The sequence below is a fragment of the Nyctibius grandis genome, chromosome 9 (genome assembly GCF_013368605.1).
Source record: "Nyctibius grandis isolate bNycGra1 chromosome 9, bNycGra1.pri, whole genome shotgun sequence".
NCBI classification, from domain to species: Eukaryota; Metazoa; Chordata; class Aves; order Nyctibiiformes; family Nyctibiidae; genus Nyctibius; species Nyctibius grandis.
Genome location: NC_090666.1, coordinates 28,103,460 through 28,124,779, shown reverse-complemented (window position 1 = coordinate 28,124,779; position 21,320 = coordinate 28,103,460). Strand labels below are relative to the sequence as shown.

The following is a 21,320-nucleotide window of genomic DNA, read 5'->3' as shown; positions in this document are numbered from 1 at the left end:
ATACGAATTCTTCCCCTGTAGAATTTCACTCTTGTTGAGAAATGAAAAAAAGACACAGGCAGACAAAAAAAAACCACTGCAAAAGTTAAGATGCTCTGGAGTGACATAACCTGTTCTATCTATTGAAGAGTAGAGATAATTCTCCAAGAATATCTACTGGTAAGTATTGGTTGGTTTTTTTTTTGGAGGGTGGGGGGACATGTGTCTTCATAGATCTGGTTCATACTGGTGCCATGTTCCCTATATACTGTTTCAGGAACATCTAGAATTTCTCCTCAAACAAATGATTTACTCAGAGGAATAGAAGGAGGGATGGGGGAGACAGGCAGTAGTTACCCTGTTGTGCTATTCATGAGAAGTTGCCAAGTCAAGTCACGCGATAATTTGTCCCGAGGTATATGTGAACATTCGGTCCTTTTCCCCAAGGAGCCCAAGACAGGTACAAGACTTGATGCTGTGCTATCAGTGCTCTGTGTTCTGCCTGATATGGAAACTTGGTGGCCTTTGACCTGTTCAGGGAGACATTTGACTTGATCCTTTGCAGCCTTAATGCCATCTCTGGTGGGGACAGATACAGAGAAGAAAAGCACTGGCTGTAAAGAACAAGCGGGGCTCCTGCCCTGACACAAGCGCATGGTAAATGTGCTGCTTGTGAGCAATAAGGCCTTATGATTCCTGGAGCAAGAATTTGCAGGGAAGGCTGTAGCCAATGAAAAAAAGCCCTGTGAACTGCCAACTTAAAGGTTTCGTTACTTATTCCCTTAGTTGCACACTGTACAGATGGGGACATCCCTATTATGGCAGCGTAAGAAAGCTCCCAAGTAGGACTGTGTTTATCCTTAGTGATTTTATCAATGCAGAGCTCTGCTCTGCTAAACTTTCTGAATATTTGTCTTGTTAAGCTCCCTGTTTGCACTTTCTAACATCCTTGACTGTTGATGGAAATGATTATACATTGCACTTTAATAGTGCAAATTGCTCTAGAATGGATTACAAATTTGGCTGGTTTTAGGTATAAGAAATAAAGCGGTTTGTCTGGACACAATAGCATAGGACAAGATACTTTTTATGTTCTCAGGTAGCGGTGCAAGTCGGTCAGTGTAGGGGTGATGAGTATCTCTGTCTAACCTGGGCTTTAATTACAAGTGATTCTGGACTGTGAAGGTGAGATCAAAGCCATAATGCTGGGGCTGGAAGGGGTAGCAAGTAGGGAGACTGCTTCTCCTAATCTCTTTTTGGGGCCAAGCATTGAAAAGTTGAGTTTGTGATGTTTATTCTCAAGTCAAATTTGCAGCCTTTTAGCCACTCCCGACTCCATATGGGATTTGTGTATCCAAATACTTTTACAATTACCCCAGGAAATGGAGTGACTGAGTGTTGGAAAGCAACTGTACAAAAATATGAGGCACAGAAGTAAAGAAAGATGAAGCTTGACGCTACAATGATATAGTAAAAAGTATGTGATATTATTGCATAAGATATAAAATGAGACTCCTCTGTTGTGTTCTTTGCCTACAATCATGCTGGATTTTAGCCTGTGATAATACAGTGAAAGGAAGGACTAGAGATATCCTTTGTGGGCAGATTCTTTAAGGAACAGCAGTTATTTGTCAAGTGCTGGCCAGTACTTTTGTTTTGGAACCACGAATATGGGATTACAGATTTATGGGGTTTTTTTAAATAAAATATTCCTATCTGCTACAGAAAATGTTTTCTTTAAAAAAACCCTGAATCTCTTCAGTGACTTTTTTTTTTTTGTAGTAGGTAGGTATGCTATGCCTTCTTAAAATTAAGGTGGGGTGCAGGAATTTGAATTTGTGCTTGTTTTAAATAGATGCCAAGCATGACTTTTCAGACTTGCCAACTTTTTGCTGCAGGTGGATTTTACTGACAAGTCGTGAAAACAGTGTACTGCTTAATGATTTGAAAATATGATCTGAAGGATCAATTTCCCTGGAGATGTGTTATGCTCTCAGTTATGGCTTCTCGCAGTTTAAAATAGTTCTCTGCTGCGATTAACGTAGAAGGTAAAGAGCTGGTGAAAATTCATGGCAGTTACTATCCTAAATCTGCAGAGTGAAATCCACGTGCAATTGCAAACATAAACATGTTTGTAAACCTTAAAATAATACTATATATATTAGGCAATTTATCTCACTTTAACTGGGATCCTGAAAAAAAAGGGAGTAAAGCTCCACTCTTCTTTCTCTTTACAAAAGCAGCGGTACATGACTTTGACAATAGGTGGAGCTGTCTGCGAGAGAAGTAACCACGTCTTTGCAGCTAATTTTTCATACTGCTTTTAGAGAACAGCTTCAAGACTTTGCCTTATTGTCATATCCATTTAGTGGGCTGTCTGTCAGGGGGCTGCTTTTACATCATGCAGTCCTGAACCCTGGATGTTGAACACGCTCCCCGCTCCTGCCTCCTTTACAGTAAGGGACTTGTCTTAGATTTCTCATTTTAGTAGTTCATTGTACTACAAACTAGTAGACCAGACTGTGCAACTTTTAGCATTGCCTGTAATCCCTGGAAGAGGCCTGAGGCCAGGCTGATTCATAGTCATGCAAAGGGCAGACTGAAGTGGACTGCACTTTAGCTATCAGTTGCCCATCTCTTCTATCTAATCCCACACTAAAATCAGGCAGAGTCAAGCTGCTGTCATTAATAGTGAAGCTGTCTAAGCTAATATGACTTCATGTTAGGACATGTGCCAGTAAAACATCTACAGAGCCTGTGCTGCTATGGAGATGCAGAAATGCAACACACTGATCAAGCAGATCAGCTTTTAAAATCTCGCTTCAATACCTAATACTCATCATAGATCAAATATACTCCAATCTTTAATAAAAATGCCATAATGACTGATCACAGAGAATACTAGTGAATGTGCAGGAAGCTAAATCATTTGGCACAACTTCACAGAGTACAAGTAAATGTGACTATCCTTAAAACAGAGGACAGACAAATTCCTATGAATTTGCTCATAATAGAGGCAGACCTACCGGGAGAAGCTTTAGATCTTCTAGGATATTATCAATGTAATTAAACTCCGAGTTTTCCAGCTCCACCATCTCTTTTTTTATCTCCAGGATCCGGCCAATCACACCATCTAGCACTTGCCGAATAGCTCTCCGTTTCTGCCGGTGAATGAGTTGGTCATGGGCTGTCTCCAACTTACAGCAGATTTGCACATATTTGATGTAGGAAGTGGCTAACATCTCGAATACTTTTACGCGGTCCTTCTCTGGCTGGACGAACTCTTCTCTTTCTCTCTGGAGCTGGATGTCGAGGTCTTTCTGGGCATCTGCCCACACCTTATTGTAAGTGCTATTTGAAAAGAGGAGACTATGTTAACCCAACATGAAAGTAAGAGCACACAGTGACGCCAGGGTTCTATGTATGTGGATTTCTCCAAAAAGCAAGCCTGGAAATGTGAGCCGTTAATATTTATAAAGAGATTTTAACTACAATGTACTTTAAAAACTATTAGCAAAAGTTTCTCTTTGATTGTTTTAAAAATAGGAATACTAAAATCCTGTTTTATTAATGAAAGCTTAAAAGTTGAGCTTTTTGACTTCGTCCTTAACATAGGCTTGAAGCTGCAACCCTGATAGAGTCGTGAGTTTCATTCAGTTACGCTACCCGAGACAACGATTTAATAGAAAATGTGACTTCCCTAAAGCCCTTATGATGGGGGAAGGTCTCTTTTAGGTTTTTCTGTCTTTGGGATGAGAACCAATTGATGTTTCTAAAGTGTGTGTTGCTTTTTTGCCTTTCTGAAGGGGTTGCTCAGAGCTAGTCATAGGGTAAAGGCTGTATTGGTGCTAATGCTAGAGCATAGCTGTGGGCACTATTTCAAATGGGAAGTGAGGAAAATAATTTATTTCTATGGCAGCAACTGTTGCACTCTAAACAACTGCTAATGTCTGGTCCAGTAGCCAGAGGACTACGTGACATGGCAGATGTTACCTAAGGCCAGCTTTATTTCCAGAAGCAATAATGCTGTTACTTGGTAGTTTTGGTAGGAATAGGTGGAGCTCTGATGGGAGCATGGACTGTCTGTCAGTGGCTTTTCATAGTAAAAGCCAGATCAGTGCAGAATATTGTGGGAAATCATCCTAAAGGAGGAAGACATGGACTCTGGGCAATGAGGCTTTTCATCAGAGAACTCAAGCAGCAGGTTTGTCACTTAAAGGTGCTAATGTCTATGGTAGTGAAAGACCCTTTTAGGTCCTGTTCTACTTTGTAACCTCTCTTTGCCAAGTGGAGACACTCTCTTGGGAGTGACAGGTATCAAAAAATCTTACGTCTTTGAAAATGCTTCTCTACTAGCAGAGCTAAGAAATTTCTTCTGTACTGAGGCTCGGTTATGCTGGGAGAAAAACAGTTGACTGATGTTGCCGGGTTTGCAGCAGGAGGGGAAAGCTGGGCTAAGGTAACAGGGAAAGCTGACTTCTGTTTCTTAGACCTAGAAACAAAGGCTGTTGGCTTCAATGGTGCAATCTGGACACATCTGTGTGCTTAACCTAGCTATTGCTTGCTGTTCTAGAGCCTCTCAAAGAAGGATGAAGACAGTAAAAGGCCCCTGCCTCCATTAGATGAGCTTTCAGAGCAGATCTCTGGCTGGTCTGAGCAGCATTGAGGGAGTGCTTGTATATTAATTCCGACAAGAAAGCTGAGTGGCTGTTAACATTGCTCGTGCTTGATAATAAATGTTGGAGCTCTGTCAGCTGATCTTATCACTCCCAATCTCAGAGTTCAGAATGACCCGAGGCTTGTGCTGCAAGAGGGACCAGAGGGGTGGACAGGACAAACTCCAGCCCACAAGCGCCTGAGTGTGGGGTGTGTGCTGCATGTCCAGGATGCTGATGGGGCTGCTGGGACTCCCTGCAGCCATCAGCAAAAACATCAACAATCTGAACCCTGCTATTGAATTTGCACCATTAACTTTTTAAAGTGCATATTATACTTTTCAGCTGACCTGGGTTTCTGCAGGATGCAGCTGGTTTTGCTTTTCCTAATGCCTCTGCAGCCCACCCAGGTCTTTTCCCTTCCCTTTTTTTTTTCCTACTTCATTTACATCCTATTGCACCATCCGAATCACTCAATTGCAGCAATTAACCCAGGTGCAGGAGATAAACAAAATAAAACCAGCAGAGTGGAGAAGGTTGGCACAAACAAGACTAGCACTAGCTTTGACCTAACAGCTTTGCTGGTGGTTTGTCAATGGGAGTTTTGTACGCTTCCTCTGAAGTCAGGACACGGAAGAACGTATGCTGGTGTGAGGTTCGTGGGGTTTTCCAGCCCAGAAGGAAACAACGCGGTATTGTACTTGCTTAGCTGTGCCTACTCACAGACCATTTGATAGTGGGGAGGTTATAAATCTTTGAGGAAGCCTTGTAGGTCGTCCCCACAACCATACTGCTGATTTATGAACAGTGGGTATCCTCGGGCTAGAGTGTTTCAAATGCAGGTTATTGCATGGAGTCAAGATTGTGCCGCAACAAGAACCGACTCCACGATTGTCCACTCTAATTTATAATAACCTCCCTTTCTGCCTCCTCTGACTGAGGAATGTCAAGTGGTTCCTCCTGCTGAGCCAGCTAATATCCCATTTCTTTTTATATTTTGAATGACTTTTTTGAGAGAGGAGGGGGGCGAAGCACTCTAGTCCTTCAGAGTATGTTAACATAAGGCAATATAGATGGAACATAATTGCTTCCGTAAAGCGTTAGTTTATCAGATAAGTATTAAGATGATTGCGGGCACATTGCTGTGGGTCAGATGTTAAGACTATGGATATAAGGCATGTTTGTAGCTCTTGCAGCAGTGACGTTCTGTGTAAATGAGGGTAAAAGAAGGGACAGGCCCACTGGAAAATGAAGTATTGAAGGAAAAGATTGATGTGGAACTGCTAAATTTTCAGCAGTGATAAGCCAATAGCTCCTGTGTACCTGTTGCAGTCAGGGTGACTGACACCTTAGGGGGCCCTGCCCCCAGTGCTGCAGTTCGTTGGGCACATGATGGGGAACAGCAGCTACTTGATAACTGGACAGCGCAAGCAGAAATGTGAAGAGTGTTTCTTTGGTTCACCCTGATTAAAAACAAGAGCACACATGTACAGCCATTTGTTTCCCTTCCCCAAAACAGGATTAAAATAATTATTTCAGGTTTTACTAGTATCCAAATGGGAGTACTTTTGGATTAGTCTGAAGGATCAGATGTGCTTGGTGTTGCTGGGGGACTCAGCGGAGCTGCTGTATTCCTGAGGAGCCCTTCAGCTTTGGTGACAAACGTGTTCAAGGGTAGTCAGAAGGAGTAATGCATGTCCTCAAGGTTACGCGTTAAAAGCAAAAGACAGGACTGACTCTCCTTGCCTGTTCATCAGACAGCATGCGACCCCTAAATCCCTATTTGAATTTTTGCTTATTTGCTTGGTCTCTCTCTGCATTAAGATGTAAACTCCCTCAAAATTGCTTCCATGCACTGAAGGGGGAGTACAACACAGCCGTGAGCACACTGGCTGTTTATTTACTGTTACTGATTCTGCTTGTAGGTTTGTTCCTATTCTGTAACGCGCAGGTTGTGAGCTGTATCCATGCCTGAGGATGATACTGCATCACAATTAGATTGGATTAGAGCATCTAACTAGCCTACTAGTGTAGGTAACCAGCAGGACAGAGCATAATTTTCCTACTCAAGGCATGAGATTATTAAATCCAGGAAAAGAAGGAAGTCTGTCTCTTGATCTCTGCATGTGTATAGCAGTATAAATAATGCTGCAAATTGTCATAGCAACTACAAAATAGGAGTGTTATGGGGAAAATAAGTAATGCTGTAATGGGATGAGGGAAAACCACATAAAGTGACTTAACTCCAGAGCCCCTAGAGTGCTTTTTGGCAGTTTACAGCTTGGAGGGAAGGTCAAGGCTTTACCTCCTAACTGATGTCCCTTCTCTTCACTCCCACAAAGTAGAAATGGAATCTAAAACAATGGCTTAAGATGACTGTTTTGTCATAGAATGACTTTTAGCTTGAATCTCACTTTTATTGCTCAAAATAAAGCCTATTATTGCTTATTTAGAGGGAAGCTTAGAAATATGTTTTTCTGCTCACGTTGTAAAGAGATGTTTAAAATCCTGCCACATTATGCATTGCCTCATTTTAATATTGTAGAGTCCTCTAGCTCTGCATGTTTGCTTGACACCCATCTCTTCTTACACTTAGAAAAATGAGTCTGTTTTGAGTACAGCTGAGGTTAGCCTGCTTACTTGGGTTGAATTGGTTTTGAGACTTAAGCATGCTCTTCTTGGAAAGGATTTGTGCTGAGCGTGCAAACTGTCCTTCAGACCAGTCTGGAGCCAGAAGTGGAATCTGGCATCAGTGAGGTTACCTTTGTGTGTGTGGTTTTTCTTTTTCCCCCCAAAATGTCTTGGTGTTTTTGCTTAGCTGCCAAAGGGAACGCTATTTCTGTTATTCCAGGACGTGGCACAGTTTGCACTCCAAGCTGTGTCTGTCTCTGGATTTGTATACGGGCCGAGCCCAGGCTGCTTTGATGCCTGTTTTTTCCTGGGCTAACCTCAGAGGACAGAAATATCTCACGCTTTCACACGCCAGCCATGTAAATGCAGAGTGTAGTACTGCATGGGCCCTACTGTTTTTTCTGATGGGTGGGCACATGTAAAGAGATGGAAGGGGAAATGTTTGACTTTGACTTGGCTCAGCTCTCTTCACCTCATATGGAAACTCTTGATTAAATGAGTGTTAAATCACGTTTTAAAACATTTCTGAAGCATATACGGTGCCACTGCAAGCTACCTGTGTTTCTTCTGTCTCAGAAGATGAGACTGCACTGTGTTGGGCCAACTAACAGGGAATGGAGAAAACACTAGAAGGGCTTGTGAGAGCAAGGGGGTGCGGAGCTGGGCTGTGGCAGGGATCTGTGTGCTGGCACAAGGAGCCCAGCACATATTTGCCACTGCGCAGATAAGGACAAGAGTCATCGAGCAGATGAGAGGTGACTGAGATGTGGGTCTAAGTGACAAGGAAGTGCGTGCAGAGGCCAGACCTCAGGGTCTCCTCTAGATATTGGGGGCTTGACAGGTCAGCCATTGTGCTAAGCCCTGGGCAAACACGGGGGAGGGAAACCCTGCCCTGCAGCCTCTGTAAAATAAAGAAACAAGAGACAAAGGTTGGGAGGGGAAAGTGAGGCCCCAAGAGGAAAAGGGGCTTGCACAGATGCTGCTGCTTTCTTTCTTTTTTTTTTTTTTTCCTTCTCTCTTTCTAAAAGTCACCAGACTTAAAATGACTGCTGGTTTATTCAGGTCAGCAGTTACCTCTTCCCCCACTACAACCTGCTCAGGTATTGCGTGGAGATTGCAGGGCTAAATATATTATATGAGCAGCCCTCTCTTTTCTTTTGTCTTACTATAGACAAAACTATTTTGAGGGTGGAGAGGTGCAGACAGAAGCAGAGATCAGTGTGGCCCTATGACACAACCAAACTGACTGAAAGGTTGTCTGAATCAATTCCTGTTGTAAAAGCCTTTAGCCTGCAGTCTGGAGCAGTGCTGACTCAGGGGTCTGAGCTCAGTCAGGCTTGCCTTGCTCCTAAAATAAGATCAGGCTTACAATTATACCAAACTTCTTAGCTGGTGGTGAGTGTAACACTGCCAGATGACTTCCCGTAACATTGTTTGCTCTAGCCATGTTTTACAGAGCTTGAAGCATGTGGGGAAAATAAAGGATAAACCTCAACAGGCTTTGGTTGTGACGGGGGAAGAAAACAGCCTGCTGGCATTGTTAACATGAACAGCTCTATGCTTCTGTCATCTCCAGTTGCAGTCTTTGGTACTCTGACAGAAAGCGAATAGGGGATAAAAGATTTTGTGGCATAAATGTAATGGGAAACTGCAGGGAAGGCGAGGAAGCCTGCTTTGCTAAGCAGCAGTGGCAATGTTGCACCTCAGCAGGTCTCCAGCACCTGTTCTAGCCAAACTCTCATAAGGCTGGCTGGAAAAATGGCTGTTTTCTTACAGGAGGACATAGCAAAGTGAGTAAGGTGGGGGAGATGTTATTCCAGGCTGAACTTTGCTGTGGCAGGCTCCAAGGGCTGTCGTTCTGCCCGTCAGGCCACAGCTCCTGCCTGGGCTGGAGGCTGCCCTTTGCTTTGAGGTGAGGAGGAGAGCAGCAGCCTTCTCTCCCTTGCAAGCAATATTCCTCCTGGCCAGGGAAACATGAAAGGGAAGGGGAGCTTTGGTAACTTGTATCCAATTTCTGTGTAGCGTTGCTGCAGCAGATACTGTAGTGAGCGCTCTGTTGAGAGATGGATAGCCAGAAATAGGCCAGAGCTGAAAAGACGTTACCTACTCAAGCTCCAAGCACCATTTGCCTATGCCACATTTTACTGAGTGTTGTAATGAAGTTTATTTCAGCATTAACCATCCTGTGTGCATCACTTTATTTTTTTCTTTTTCCCTTAACAAAAAGAGTGAGCAGTTGCCTGTCCAGCTGCCTACAGTTGCATGCACAAAGGGCAAATGCTGTGTCTGGGTGCTGCTCTGCCTCTGCTAGGATCAGGAGGCTTTAAGCTCAAAGTTAATGCTGTCTCCTTAGTTTCTTGAAAACTGTAGCCTCTTCTTTCACTGTTTTCTAGCACAAGTGCTGCTGGGATATTTCCACTGACAATGCTTTTTCCCAAAGGAGGCAACATACGAGTAATGCACAAGATCTTTCCCTACCTGCTCGTTAAGGATGAAGGGAGGCAAGGGAGGGACTTGGAGCTTTGAGCCTTAGTTGTGATCATTTTGAATTCCATCTCTGTTTTCCTGCTCTAACATAAGCAGGATGACATGTTAATGCTCACCAGGGGTGGAAAGAGGGGCAAAGATGAATGCTTGGGAGATGTATGAGAGAAGAACATGCTAGGAATGCTCAGGAGGAAGCTAATAATTGTGGCGTTTGGATGGAATTTGAAGAATATGGCCTGGGGCCACACGCTGAATGAGGGGATAAAAAGAAATTTTCAACAACAGCCCAATTCCTGAATGAGGCTGGGGCCCTGTGGGAAGAAAATAGGATGTGATCACAACATAAGAAACTGCACCGTAATGCAGCCACGTAAAGTAGAGGAGAGAGAAGGGATTCAAAGTTGCACTGACATTTTCTTACATTTTGTTTTTGCAACCTTAATTTTCTTTAACTGACTTTGGGGATGTAATAAAAAAATACATAGCTCTCCTTCAGTTGTTTCTATCAGAAGCAGAAGGGGAGATGCTAAAGATCTTGTCTTCGATCAATATTTAAGCACTGAATGAATATAAGTTCTATTTGTGACATGAGATTAAATTTTAAAGCTTTTTGATTGTTTAAAGCTCCTGGGTGGCAGTGGCAAATGTCTTGTAACTGATTAAAACCTGGTAGAAATGGTAGCAGTGCCAAGGCTTAGCTTTGAACGTGTCTGGACTAGGGCGGCTAGAACAAGTTAAGAAATTACTGGTCAAGATCCTACAGGTCAAGTAAATGGTAAACAAATTCGTAAAAGAGGAGGAAACACAGCAGGAAAACATAAATGCAAAAAATCTTTGTTAATATCCTGTTCAATGTCTGGAACAGAATGCACATCTGTATGCAAATGCTGGGGTTTGATTACTTTAGGAAGTGCGATACATCCAGCACTTCTGAATCAACCCTACAGCAACTGTAATGGGCATGTGCGCTCGTGAGCACTACAACTGCCCTTGGAAAACGTCAAGCATGTCTGGACACACTGACTTGTCTTTTGGCTGGCTGCTGGAGCTTACTGACCCTCAGAGAGTATAGCTGAGCACTTCCCCAGTGTCCTGTCTCTATCCTGATACAAAGCTGACTGAAGCAGTGGAGTAACACGCTTCCGCAACCTCTGTTAAAATCCCAGGGCCTTGAGGATGGCAAACACGCTTCATGAACTGACTGGAAATACTGAAATCCCAGACACGTAAATTATGTGCAGTGTGACTCTGTGCTGCAAAAGTTGCCCGCCTGACCGCTCTGACTTGGGGCGCGTGCAAGACAACTGCCCCATGCGCACGCTTAGTACGGCTAGCACGTCCCACCGGCTGCACGAGGCGCATGCAACTTCTCTGTGTGTGCAGCAGCTGTTCTTCCAGATGTCTAAAAAAGCAGCTGTTTACCTCAAGCTCAAAAAAAACGCTATGTGCTGTGTAGCGTTTCTATAACGGGACACAGGATGTGGCTGTACAGTATTGAAAAATCAGGATTATAGACTCGGCTGTGCCTACCTCTTTGTAGTATGGAGTCTGTCTTACATGTGAGATGGCAAGACAGGCAGCCATTCCCAGCCAGATAAGATGAAGTCCCCTAAAATATTTTTGCCCAAAGTACCAAAGTTCTTTCTCATAAACCCATTGCATTATTAGTTCTTTGCTTCACTGCCTCCAAGTAAGGCAGTTTGTTATAAGATGTTTTTGTCACGTGGCTTTTAAAATTCTTTTAAATTAGCATTAGCCAGGATAACCTCACTACATACAATCACGTAGCAGTAGCCTTGGTAACTTACTTGAGAATCAACTTAGCTGTACCTTGCAAAACAAGATAGCCTAGGACAAAAGTAAAGCGTGCTCCTATTTCGTAACTACTGGCACTGATTGCAACTCAGCTCTGTGCTGGGGAGGAACGCACAAGGCTGCGAACAGTAAACATTAATTTTTTTATGGATTTGCCAGCACTGTCAGCCCCAACCATTTAAAAATAATGAAATTAAACCTTTAAGGCCATGTATATATATTTAGGTAAGAATTTAGCACTTTCTATTTTCCTGGTGGTTTGGGAGCACTTCTGATTCACATTTCTTCTATGTGTTTGTTTTTTTGTTTGTTTTTTTTTTTTTTTAAAAAGGAATGCTGAGATTCTCAGGTGATAACCTGAATCCAGTTGCTGGGGCAATAAAGAAAATCACAAACTGTCCATAAAACCTGGTACACTGAGGTGTAGAAAAAACAAAACTATCCAGCCCATTGCTTAACTTAAGCTCTATAGATGCATGATTGATGAACTGGTGTATAGAGACTTGTATTTACAAAGGACTGCATTAGCCTGGCTATAAATGCAGTGCTGTGCACAACTATAGAGAGAGTATAGTTAAGCGAGCCAGGCAGCTTCAACGTCGAACAGCAGTCCCTTACCAGCGTCACTGCCTCGTCTGGAAACAGAACTGTATATATTTTTGTCATGTGGTGCAGAGCTGTTATCATGTTTACATGGATTTGCTGTTCAATGCTGGCAATGCATTAGGAAATGCTAAAAACCTCTGTCTCTACTCAAATTAAACCCAGTTAGGCCAAACAGCTGAAGCACAAGTATTTTCTAGCTATATTCAACTAAATTCCTTTGGTGTTAATCTAGCTCAAATAAGAGCAGCCGTGATTCTGACACTTAGTAGGGATGACAGATTCTGAGATAACTCTTGGAAAAGGTCAAACACCACTTTTGTGGGTTTCTGTTTTTGTTGTTGTGTTTTTTTTTTTTTCTTTTAAACAATGCAATTTAGATAACTATCCATTATTTTGTGAATTTCTCTTTAACTGAGTCGCCGTGCCCAGTGCAAGGCACGATTAGTGCCAAGCCAAGCCCTGCACTGGATTAAGCCAGGGACCTAACCAAACTTTCCTCAAACTTATGGCTGCTGGAGGCTGTGCTTAGTCTGTGTCCTCGGACAGAGCCCCCAGACAGTCTCTCCTGTGCCCTTGGTGATGTTTTTCTTTATTCCTTTCAGTTCCCCCTTCTTTCCTGAGCCAAGGAGCAAGGAAAACGAAGCTGCCTGGCTGGAAAGCAGTGGAGTTGGTGGTGACACCTGGCTGGGACTTGCAAATGTGTCGAGTTAGGAGGCTGGAGCAGACCCAATGTGGAGGTGACAAGAGCTGCTCTAGTTCTGAGGCTGGAAGGATGTTTTGGAGTTTGAGGGCTTTTACCTGGCAAAGAGCTGGAGTTTGGAAAGAGAACACTGAGCAAAAGAAACAGGAGGCTTTGAGGGGGCTACAGCCAATGCCAGAGGCGAAGACCATGGGTAAGAAGCCAGCAGTGGCAGTGCTCACAACCTGCTGGGCAGCAGTTTGGGTATGGTCAGGTTTGACCAGGTCAGAGCAGGAGAGGAGCGGCAGCAAATACTGCCTGAGGTGTGGTTTTGTGTGGGGTTTTTTTTTTTATTATTATTATTTTAGTGAACTTGAGCAAGCCACCTCCAGCTCAGAACTGGGAACAAGAGCTGCCCCAAACGGGGTTTGCTGTGCCCAGGCTTTTGTACTGCTGCATCTGAAGGCAGCAAACAGCAAAATACCAAGGGATAATGTCATGAAAGACTCCTACTTAAGTTTCTAACTTTGCAGTGCAGCAATAATGCTGCTTTTTTAAGGTAGGGGCTTGGTATCGCAGTATTATTTCTGGAGAAATGAGTACGGCTCCTTGCAGGCATGCTGATGCAATGCCATCATCAGCGTTCCGTCATTGCAAGTGAACTTCTAAAGCTTTGTATTGGGCTCATTACAGAACAAAACATGCAAACGTTGGTCTGTAGGAGAGGAAAAAGCAGAAAAGAGGCCCAGTGGCCGAGCACGAATAACATTAACAGGGCATAAGGTGACCTGATTCCTTTGGGAGCCGAATCCCGTCCCCCTCAAAGCACCGCTGGGCCGCCTGACCCCCGCCGCCCCTGCAGGGGAGGCCGCGAGCGGGCGGCGCGGCCTGTCCCGGCGGGAAGGGGCGGTCGGGCGTCGCACCGGCGGGCCCGGACACACCGCGGTAGCACCGGCCGTGTTCTCCCCTGCAGGTATGGCGAGGGCGGTGGGGTGTGTTCCCCCACCCTTAAAGAGGGTTTTCGCCCGGGCACCTGCGGCTCCGCGCCCCCCGCCTGCCCCCGCGCTACTCACGCCTGAGACATTCTGAGGCGCCGCGGGGCCGCTCCTCCGCTGCGGGGCTGCCCGCCGGGCCCGCCGCCCCCACACCGATCCCCAGGCCGCCGCAGAGCCGCCTCGGCCCGGCCCGCCCTGACCCGGCTGGCGGCGCCTGCTCCGCGGCCCGGGCAACCGGGCGCCCTGCGCCGACCCCGCCGTTACCGTGGAGATGGGACGCGGGGGGGAGGTGATGCCCCACCCGGTGCTGCTTCGGGACCGGTCCTGCGAAGAAAGTGAGGTTTACTTTCCCCCCCCCCCCGCCCCCCTTTTTTAAAATTTCCTTTTCTTTTTTTTCCTTTCCCTTTTTTTCCGTCTTCCCTTTTCCCCCTGGTTTTCCTGGTTTTTTTCTTCGCTTTTCTTTGCTTTTCTTCGCTTTTCTTCGCTTTTCTTCGCTTTTCTTCCCATCTTTTTTTTTTCTGTTTTGTTTCCACCGTTGTTTTCTTCTTTTTTTTCCCTTTCTTTTTTTCCCTTTTATTTTCCTTTTCCTCCCAAGGGGTTGTCTCAGTTGCATTAGCGTTTTTCCTCTTTTTTTTTTTTCTTCCCCCCAAGTACCTGTCAAGGCAAGTTTCTAGTGGTTTTCTATTCCCGTACCACTTAAAAAACAGTTTATTATTATTATTATTTATTCTCTCATAACAGCTGGAAACCTGCCTTGTGCATTGTATTTCCTCTATCGGCTGCATCCCCAAACTGAGCACATCTGTACACCGAGAGTGGCTGGCGATGTCTGTCTCCATCCCACCTATTGGCACTTCATCACAGAGTTTGCTCATTTTTTGCTTCCTCTTTTTTTTTTTAATATTAAAAAAAAAATCAGCAATGGGGGAAATGGGAGCATGTTGTGATGTAGCCTGTGAAATCGCACTTGTAATTTCTGAGCCCTGCTTTGGTAGGAGGCTGGTTTTGAGGGCAATACAGCTGTTTCACCTCCTTGTAAATGATGTCTAGCTGGCAGTGAAGCTACAGTTCTTAAAAATAATTGTTTTATTTTATTGCCTGTATGCAGAGTGAGAATCATCCATTAGAGAACATTAAAAGGTTCCTTTTTTTAAAAGGGGAAAAATCAAGGCTAGCAAGACAGGATTACTGCACGTTACATTTTTTTGGGGGGAAAAAAAGCATTCCTCCGCAGAGCAGGTGGGGAAGGGAAAAAGCAAGAAGTTTAGGACAATAAATGTTTTGCTAACAATTGTGTTTTTTTGCCATAAATCTCTGGGTGTCTGTGTTCCTTTGCTTTATTTTTTGTCCCCTTAAAGCCACAGCTCTTATAATTAGGTGAGACTCTTGGCTATCGAGTTTTCAAAATAAAACTCCTAGCCCCCGTGGTTTTGGAAGAAAAGCTTAAAAATGTGAATCTTGAAGGATCAAGACCATAATAAAAAGCATGGAAGGTGTATTATTTTTTCAGCTGTATGACGGTTATACCCCTTGTGTGATTTCATTTGGTGTATTGGATTGGTGCGTTTTTTTTGGGGAGTAAGCAAGCTTGAGTACCTGTTGCTTTTTCTTTGGGGAGGGTTGGAAAATGGTGTAAAAATCCGCTTGTAATTAGCTGTGTCACTGTGAAAGTGGCTCTTCATGCTGGTGTGGCTTACATCAGAAATTTGTCTGCTTCCTTTCAGTGACTGTTCTCATCCATCTGCAAGTCCGAGGGATCTCAAAAAGCAGTAAGTAACTTGTGTTTTGTTCTTATTAAATACCTTAACCGAGTCTTCATAGCCTGGATGGGAACGTCACATTTGTCTTTCCATTAATGAGGGCATTTGTCCATCACTTTTTTTGCCAAACTTTTTTTTCAGCCAAGAGTTTTACCCGCAGAGTCCCAGTAATACTGTCTCTATCAGTGTGTGTGGTTTTAAGGACTAATTTGACTGTAACCCCTAAGCAATATACCTTTTCCTATAGGTCTCAAGATACTGTTCCTAAATCTCCAAGAGAAAGGGAGTAATGCTTGCAATTCAATAAGTAAATTCAGGAATTAGAGTCGGAATAGAAAATTACTTTAGTTCTTTTATTCTGCAATGCATCACTCAGTAGCTTCTAAAATTAATAGCCAAGCAATCCATTGCATGAGTTTGAGACAAAAAAGCAGGAAGCTTTCTGAAGCAATTGAAATGAGAGCAACAAGATTACTTGATATGATATGGATGTTAATTATTAATCTGAATTTATTGTCCTCTGTTAGCACCTTAGTGCCACAGTGCAAAGGATGGTCTATATTGTGCTAGAAACTGTATTACAGATGAAGCAATGCCTGTTACTCACTTCACCTCTCCTTCTCCACTCCCCCAAAAAAAGTTGTGGAGAAACAAACATCTTCCTTTTAAAAATGGGAAATTAAGCCACAAAAAAGTGATGTGTGTGAGAGTGTGCAGGGAGCCTGTGCATGAGCTGAGGGGCTTTTTATTTTCATCAGTATGTAGGCAACTTAAAAAAAAAAAAGAATAACGTTGCTGGGAAAAGTCACGCAGTAAAATTAATTATGAAATAAGCAGAGTTGATTTTTTTTTCCATGGGAAAGGAGCTCACTTTGTAGCAGAAATGGGAGTAGCGTACGACAGTGAATAAGTAATTGGTTTAGCCTGAGAAAATAGACATTTATAAACAGAAACTGGGGAGCGTGAAATGTTCTGGTTTGCTGTAGGTTTCCAGTTGAATCCTTGAGCTTTCAAATACTTTGAAGCGACAGGATGCAGGTTTGCCTGGGCTGTTCAGATGGTGCTATCCTCAAAGGCCTGCCCTGTGATACATTTTCTGCTGTGGCTGCACCTCTGCTTTAGGTTTGTTGCAGCTGCTCTCCATCCCCATCTCCAACTTTCCTCTCCTTTCCTTTACCTCCCTTTTCGTCTCTTCCCCTGAAGCACTGCAGCCTGAATTGCAGCTGAGGTTCAGCAGACCATTGATGGTCAGTCAAAACAGTGAAGTATCTTAGTCTTTCCACTCCAGGATCACATGTCTCTAATAATCCCTACAGGCACCAAACCATCTGAGATCTCTGCTGTTATTCCACATGCTGTACATTTTTGTATAGCATTGATAGCGACTTCCTCCTCCAGATCACTTTGCATTAAAAAATAAAACTGTGTTATTTAATCTATCCAGCAGGAATAGGTGATGGGGTTTATACAACGTGTTCCTTTTGGCATCTGTAATTCCTTAGGCTCTTGCAAACATTAGCTTTAAAGTTCTGCTACCTTGGAAACTAGGTGCCATCATTTTTCAAAAAATTCTTTTATTATGAGCTTAAGAGGTGACTAGTCAGCTTACAAGGGGATAACATATAAAACTGGAGGGCCTTGTTCCTCTGAAGGCAAGTCCCTGGCAAAGAGCTTAGTGCACCTGTCTCTTATTGAGTAGAGGCTTAAGTAAAGCAAGGAACATAATAGAGAAAATGTTTTGCCTTTGCAACTCATATTTCAAAGCACTTAAAGGTCTGGATTGTCCCTCAAGGCACAGGACAGAAGGAGGAATGGGGTTGTTTTTTGCATGTTGCTGGCCCAAAGAGCATGCTAAGGGAGAGGGTGGGGTCAGGGCTTTCTCCATCATGTGGGATGGATGAGCTGAGGCTTTGGGCCACCACTTGGGAGTCAAGGATCTTATTGCTTGTTTGGCCATGGGGACAGGCGTGAGATATCTGTGCGTCACCTCCCTGGGGTGTAGGATGTCATGTGCTCTGAGGCATCTCTTGCTGACATGAGGGGTTGTTGAAGGGACCTGTTGGCATGTTACTAATGAGCTGGATGAAGCTGGGGCTGTGAAGAAGTGCTAGGAGAGTGGATTTTGCTGGATGTCTCACACTGAAAAAACACATTGCTCTGCAGCCCTACCTCGGCGTGCCACTATCTTCCTCATCCTGGAGGGCTGGACGGAGGAGCTCTCCTGCAAGGGACAGTGGCAGTGACAGCACTAACAGCAAGCCAACTGTCCCCATATGGGGACTTGGTTGCAACTGAGTTGCACAGCAGACCCGTGAGTCCAGGAAAGTGAGAAGCAGGACCTCTGATGGGCAAGCTTGGGGGGATGTTGCTTAGGGCTTCCTTGCAGATGGGCGTTTGACTTTCCTTTAGGCTTGGATTAAAATGTGTAAAGGAGCTCTGGGTGGCTCTTTGCTGCAAGCTTGGGGACTTTGGTCTGCCTTGTGGCTTCAGTGCCAGCTTCCAGCTCATGCTGACACCCAGGAGGGATGGCTCTGCTGGTTGGGCTGCACTGACCAGTTCATTTAGCCTTGTGATGAGTCGCTGAGCTGTTTTGCCAGTTAACGTTAACTACCAGATCTGCAGGAGGTTTGCTGCTTGTTTCAAGGGTAAGCGAAGGGGATTTGTCAGCAGTTAGGTCTATTAGACTTTGATACGGCACCAGTGTGTTCATCAGGCCCGACCGTGGTACATGGAGGAGGAGGATTGGAGCAGAATTAGAAGGTATAAAGTTCAAATCTAATTTAAAGAATTTTCCCTCTGCCACTTAAACGTGGGAAATGTTCCTGTGGTTTCAGGTATAAAATGTCATACTTTATAAGGAGTGTGTGTTTTAAATCTCAGCTAGATATTAAATGTCATGCCACACTCCACTTCTCTCTTTGTTAAAAAGTAAAGCCCCAAATCATCTCTCCTGAAATAATGTTGTTCGATAAAACTAAACCTTTCAAAAGAAGCCAGTTCAAGTGGCATCAGCACTCTATTAGGAAACATCAGGGAGCGTATTGATTTTATTCTGTATCGACAATTGTTCATTAGTATTTGGCTATTTAATTATCTAGGATGCTGCTCTTAAAGATGCCTACGAGCATAAATCTAGCAGTTGATCCAGACTGACAATTAACACGCATCAGATGTTTTTTTTTGGTGAGAAGGAAATAGAGAAAGGGATCAGACTTGGGCTTCTGGCAATTATCCAAGTAATTTGTTAGTAGAGGTTTTAGAAAACTGGTTGGCTTGAATGTTTGGCTTCAGCTAGCAAATTTTTAATAAATTAACACAAACACTGTGTCAAGCTTTAGTCACTGAGGAGGGCAAAGGTTGCTTCTATATTATTCTGCAAAACAAATATTGGAAATAAGTAGCATTTCTTTTGGTTGTGTAATGTGAAGATGTATTCGATATTGTGTGTGAAATGGCACTTCTGGACAGACCCATTTCATTTCTTTTAAGATATACAGATCCTCTAACCATTTACTCACTTTATAGGCTCACCAGGCAGCAATTTAAAATGTTGTATACACTTCTCTCTTATGATTTTGGTGGAAAAATTACAAGAAGTTTGACTGTTAATACTGGCTGTGTGGGCACATTAATCACTGAAAACTTCACAAAAATTCTCACGTTTTTAAGCAAACAAGGAGAAAATGCTACACAACATAAGTCACTGTCTTCTTTCGATTGCAGTGGGATTTTAGCTGACCTGACCCCCCATGTCTCATGCCGTGGTAAGCGGACAGATTTGGTGGGACCAACCTGCGGGAGAGCCCTGGGTTGGTGAGAACTCAGAACAGCAAAGTGCCTCTTGCTTTCCATGGCAGGAGGGGGATGAAGATGCTGGTCCCTGATGTGGCCAGTTTATATGTGTGCTGTTTGATGGTCTTTCTATTCGTGGAAAAAAATAGCTGTGTGGTGTTATCATGAATACACAGGGCAGCAGTCTTGGCTTCAGCTGTCCTACTCAATGCATAACATGGAGAGGCTGTTGAAAAGTCCTTTGCTCTCCAGCTGGGGAGCTGGTGTTTCTGAGAATGACCAGGGTAGAGAAGACCACAAGTAAGGGGCAGGGGAGGCAGCTCAGCCCTCCAGGGGTTAAGTCTGGATTAGGAAGATCTCCTTCCAGACCTACTGTCTGATTGAAGGGAAGCGTTTGAGCTCTGGCGGACCTGATGTCGTTAAAGCCAGCAACTGAGAGTGACTTGGGTCTAAAGGAGAAGGGGATGTTAGCCATCTGTTTTAGCAGTTCATTGCCCAGAAGAGGAGGAATTCATCTGCTAGTTGTGCACGTAGGCTGTTGTTTCATTGTGTTGTGTTTTGTTTTCCCTCCCACTCTCCAGTAAAGCACCTGTTGAGTTAATCCCGTTTGATTCAACTCAAAAGCAAGAAAGTCAAACTGCTTGAGAGGCCAAGCAGCTCAGCTCTCATTTCCCCAGATTTCTGGGGGAGGAGGGGCTCTAGCTGGTGTGTTCTGAAGGCTTCCAGAAGTGAAACTATTAGAGCAGGGAAGGGAGGATACAATGGGAGGGAATACTTGATTTTGCTGGATGTAAGGACAACCTGAGTCATAAAATGTTAGTCTGGAACGGGGAGATGCCTTGGAGCTTCCCAAGTCGTTCTTGAGGATGGTGAGAAATGTTCTAGAGGTTCCATTTTGGTGCATCTTCAATGAAAGCTAATTTGGTTTAGGGGAAAAAAAAAACCAAACCACTTACTAAATTGGATGCGTCATGCTTTGTTTGTGCTTAAAATTAAGAAGAACGAACAAAATATCAATAGAAAGTAACCCCAAAATACAGTGATTTTGTAGGGAGCCACAAGCCATCAGCACCTGAAATTTGGTGGTAACCTTTCATTCTGCAGATGTGCTTGATGCATTGTGCAGGGAAAGGGGTTCCTCCAGAGGGTATCTTGGGAGGGGACCCTCTATGTCCTCTCTAAGCTCTGGGAGAGCCTCTCTTAGTCTGCTGCCCATCAGGATCCAACCTTAAGTGCTGAAGGCTAAGACAGATGAACAATTTTCATGATCCCTCCCCCATAATTGTCCATCTCTTTATATTTAGGCTATAGGGACTTTGCATCCAGTATGTCGGGACTCACTTTCCATCTGGAGTGTCCCAGAATGAGTTAGGTTTGACTATCATGGTTGCGTGATAGAAGCAAAACCAGCAACTTATGCCTGGCTAATTAATTAGTTACAGCAAGAGCTCAAGGGTTAATAATGTCCTACCTAGAGCTGAAGGAACAATACAAGCCAAGTGTCTGGTTGTCCATGCCTTCCATGTCGCACGTGCGTCACTTCTGCGTGGAAATGAGTGTGAAACTTCTTACTTTTTTTTTTTTCCTCCTCCTGGTTCAACTTCTTGTGCTATAAATAAACAGTGTGGTGTGAGAGAAAAATGAATAACAAGGGGCTGGAGTTTTTTAGGTGCCTGTGGCAGGATGTTTTCTTGATTATCCTGTTTCTTGTAAACACGGCGATGGCTTTTTGTAGGCCAGATGTAGAGGCAGCCCCGGGTTCATTGTTCGAACACCTGCTGTCCTTTCAAATGGATCCAACGCAGCCCATTGATAAAATCCAGACTCAGAAACCTGCAGCACCAGGCTGAGCTCCTGTAGATAGCTCAAAAAAAAAAAAATCCTTGAGGATCTGACATCCGCCCTGTTTTTTTGGATTTTT

General features: G+C 43.9%; 1 protein-coding gene across 1 annotated transcript in view; it reads right to left on the bottom strand.

The window, feature by feature from the left end:
• IQCA1 (IQ motif containing with AAA domain 1) overlaps positions 1–20,784 on the bottom strand; it is a 114,597-nt gene extending 93,813 nt beyond the window's left edge. Inside the window, exons 1-2 of the mRNA XM_068408100.1 lie at positions 20,741–20,784; positions 3,006–3,348 (exon numbers count right to left, since the gene is read on the bottom strand). Of these exons, the coding sequence (XP_068264201.1) occupies positions 3,006–3,348; positions 20,741–20,784 (387 nt within the window). The remainder of the gene's footprint in view (positions 1–3,005; positions 3,349–20,740) is intronic.
• Between the last annotated feature and the right edge of the window lie 536 nt (positions 20,785–21,320).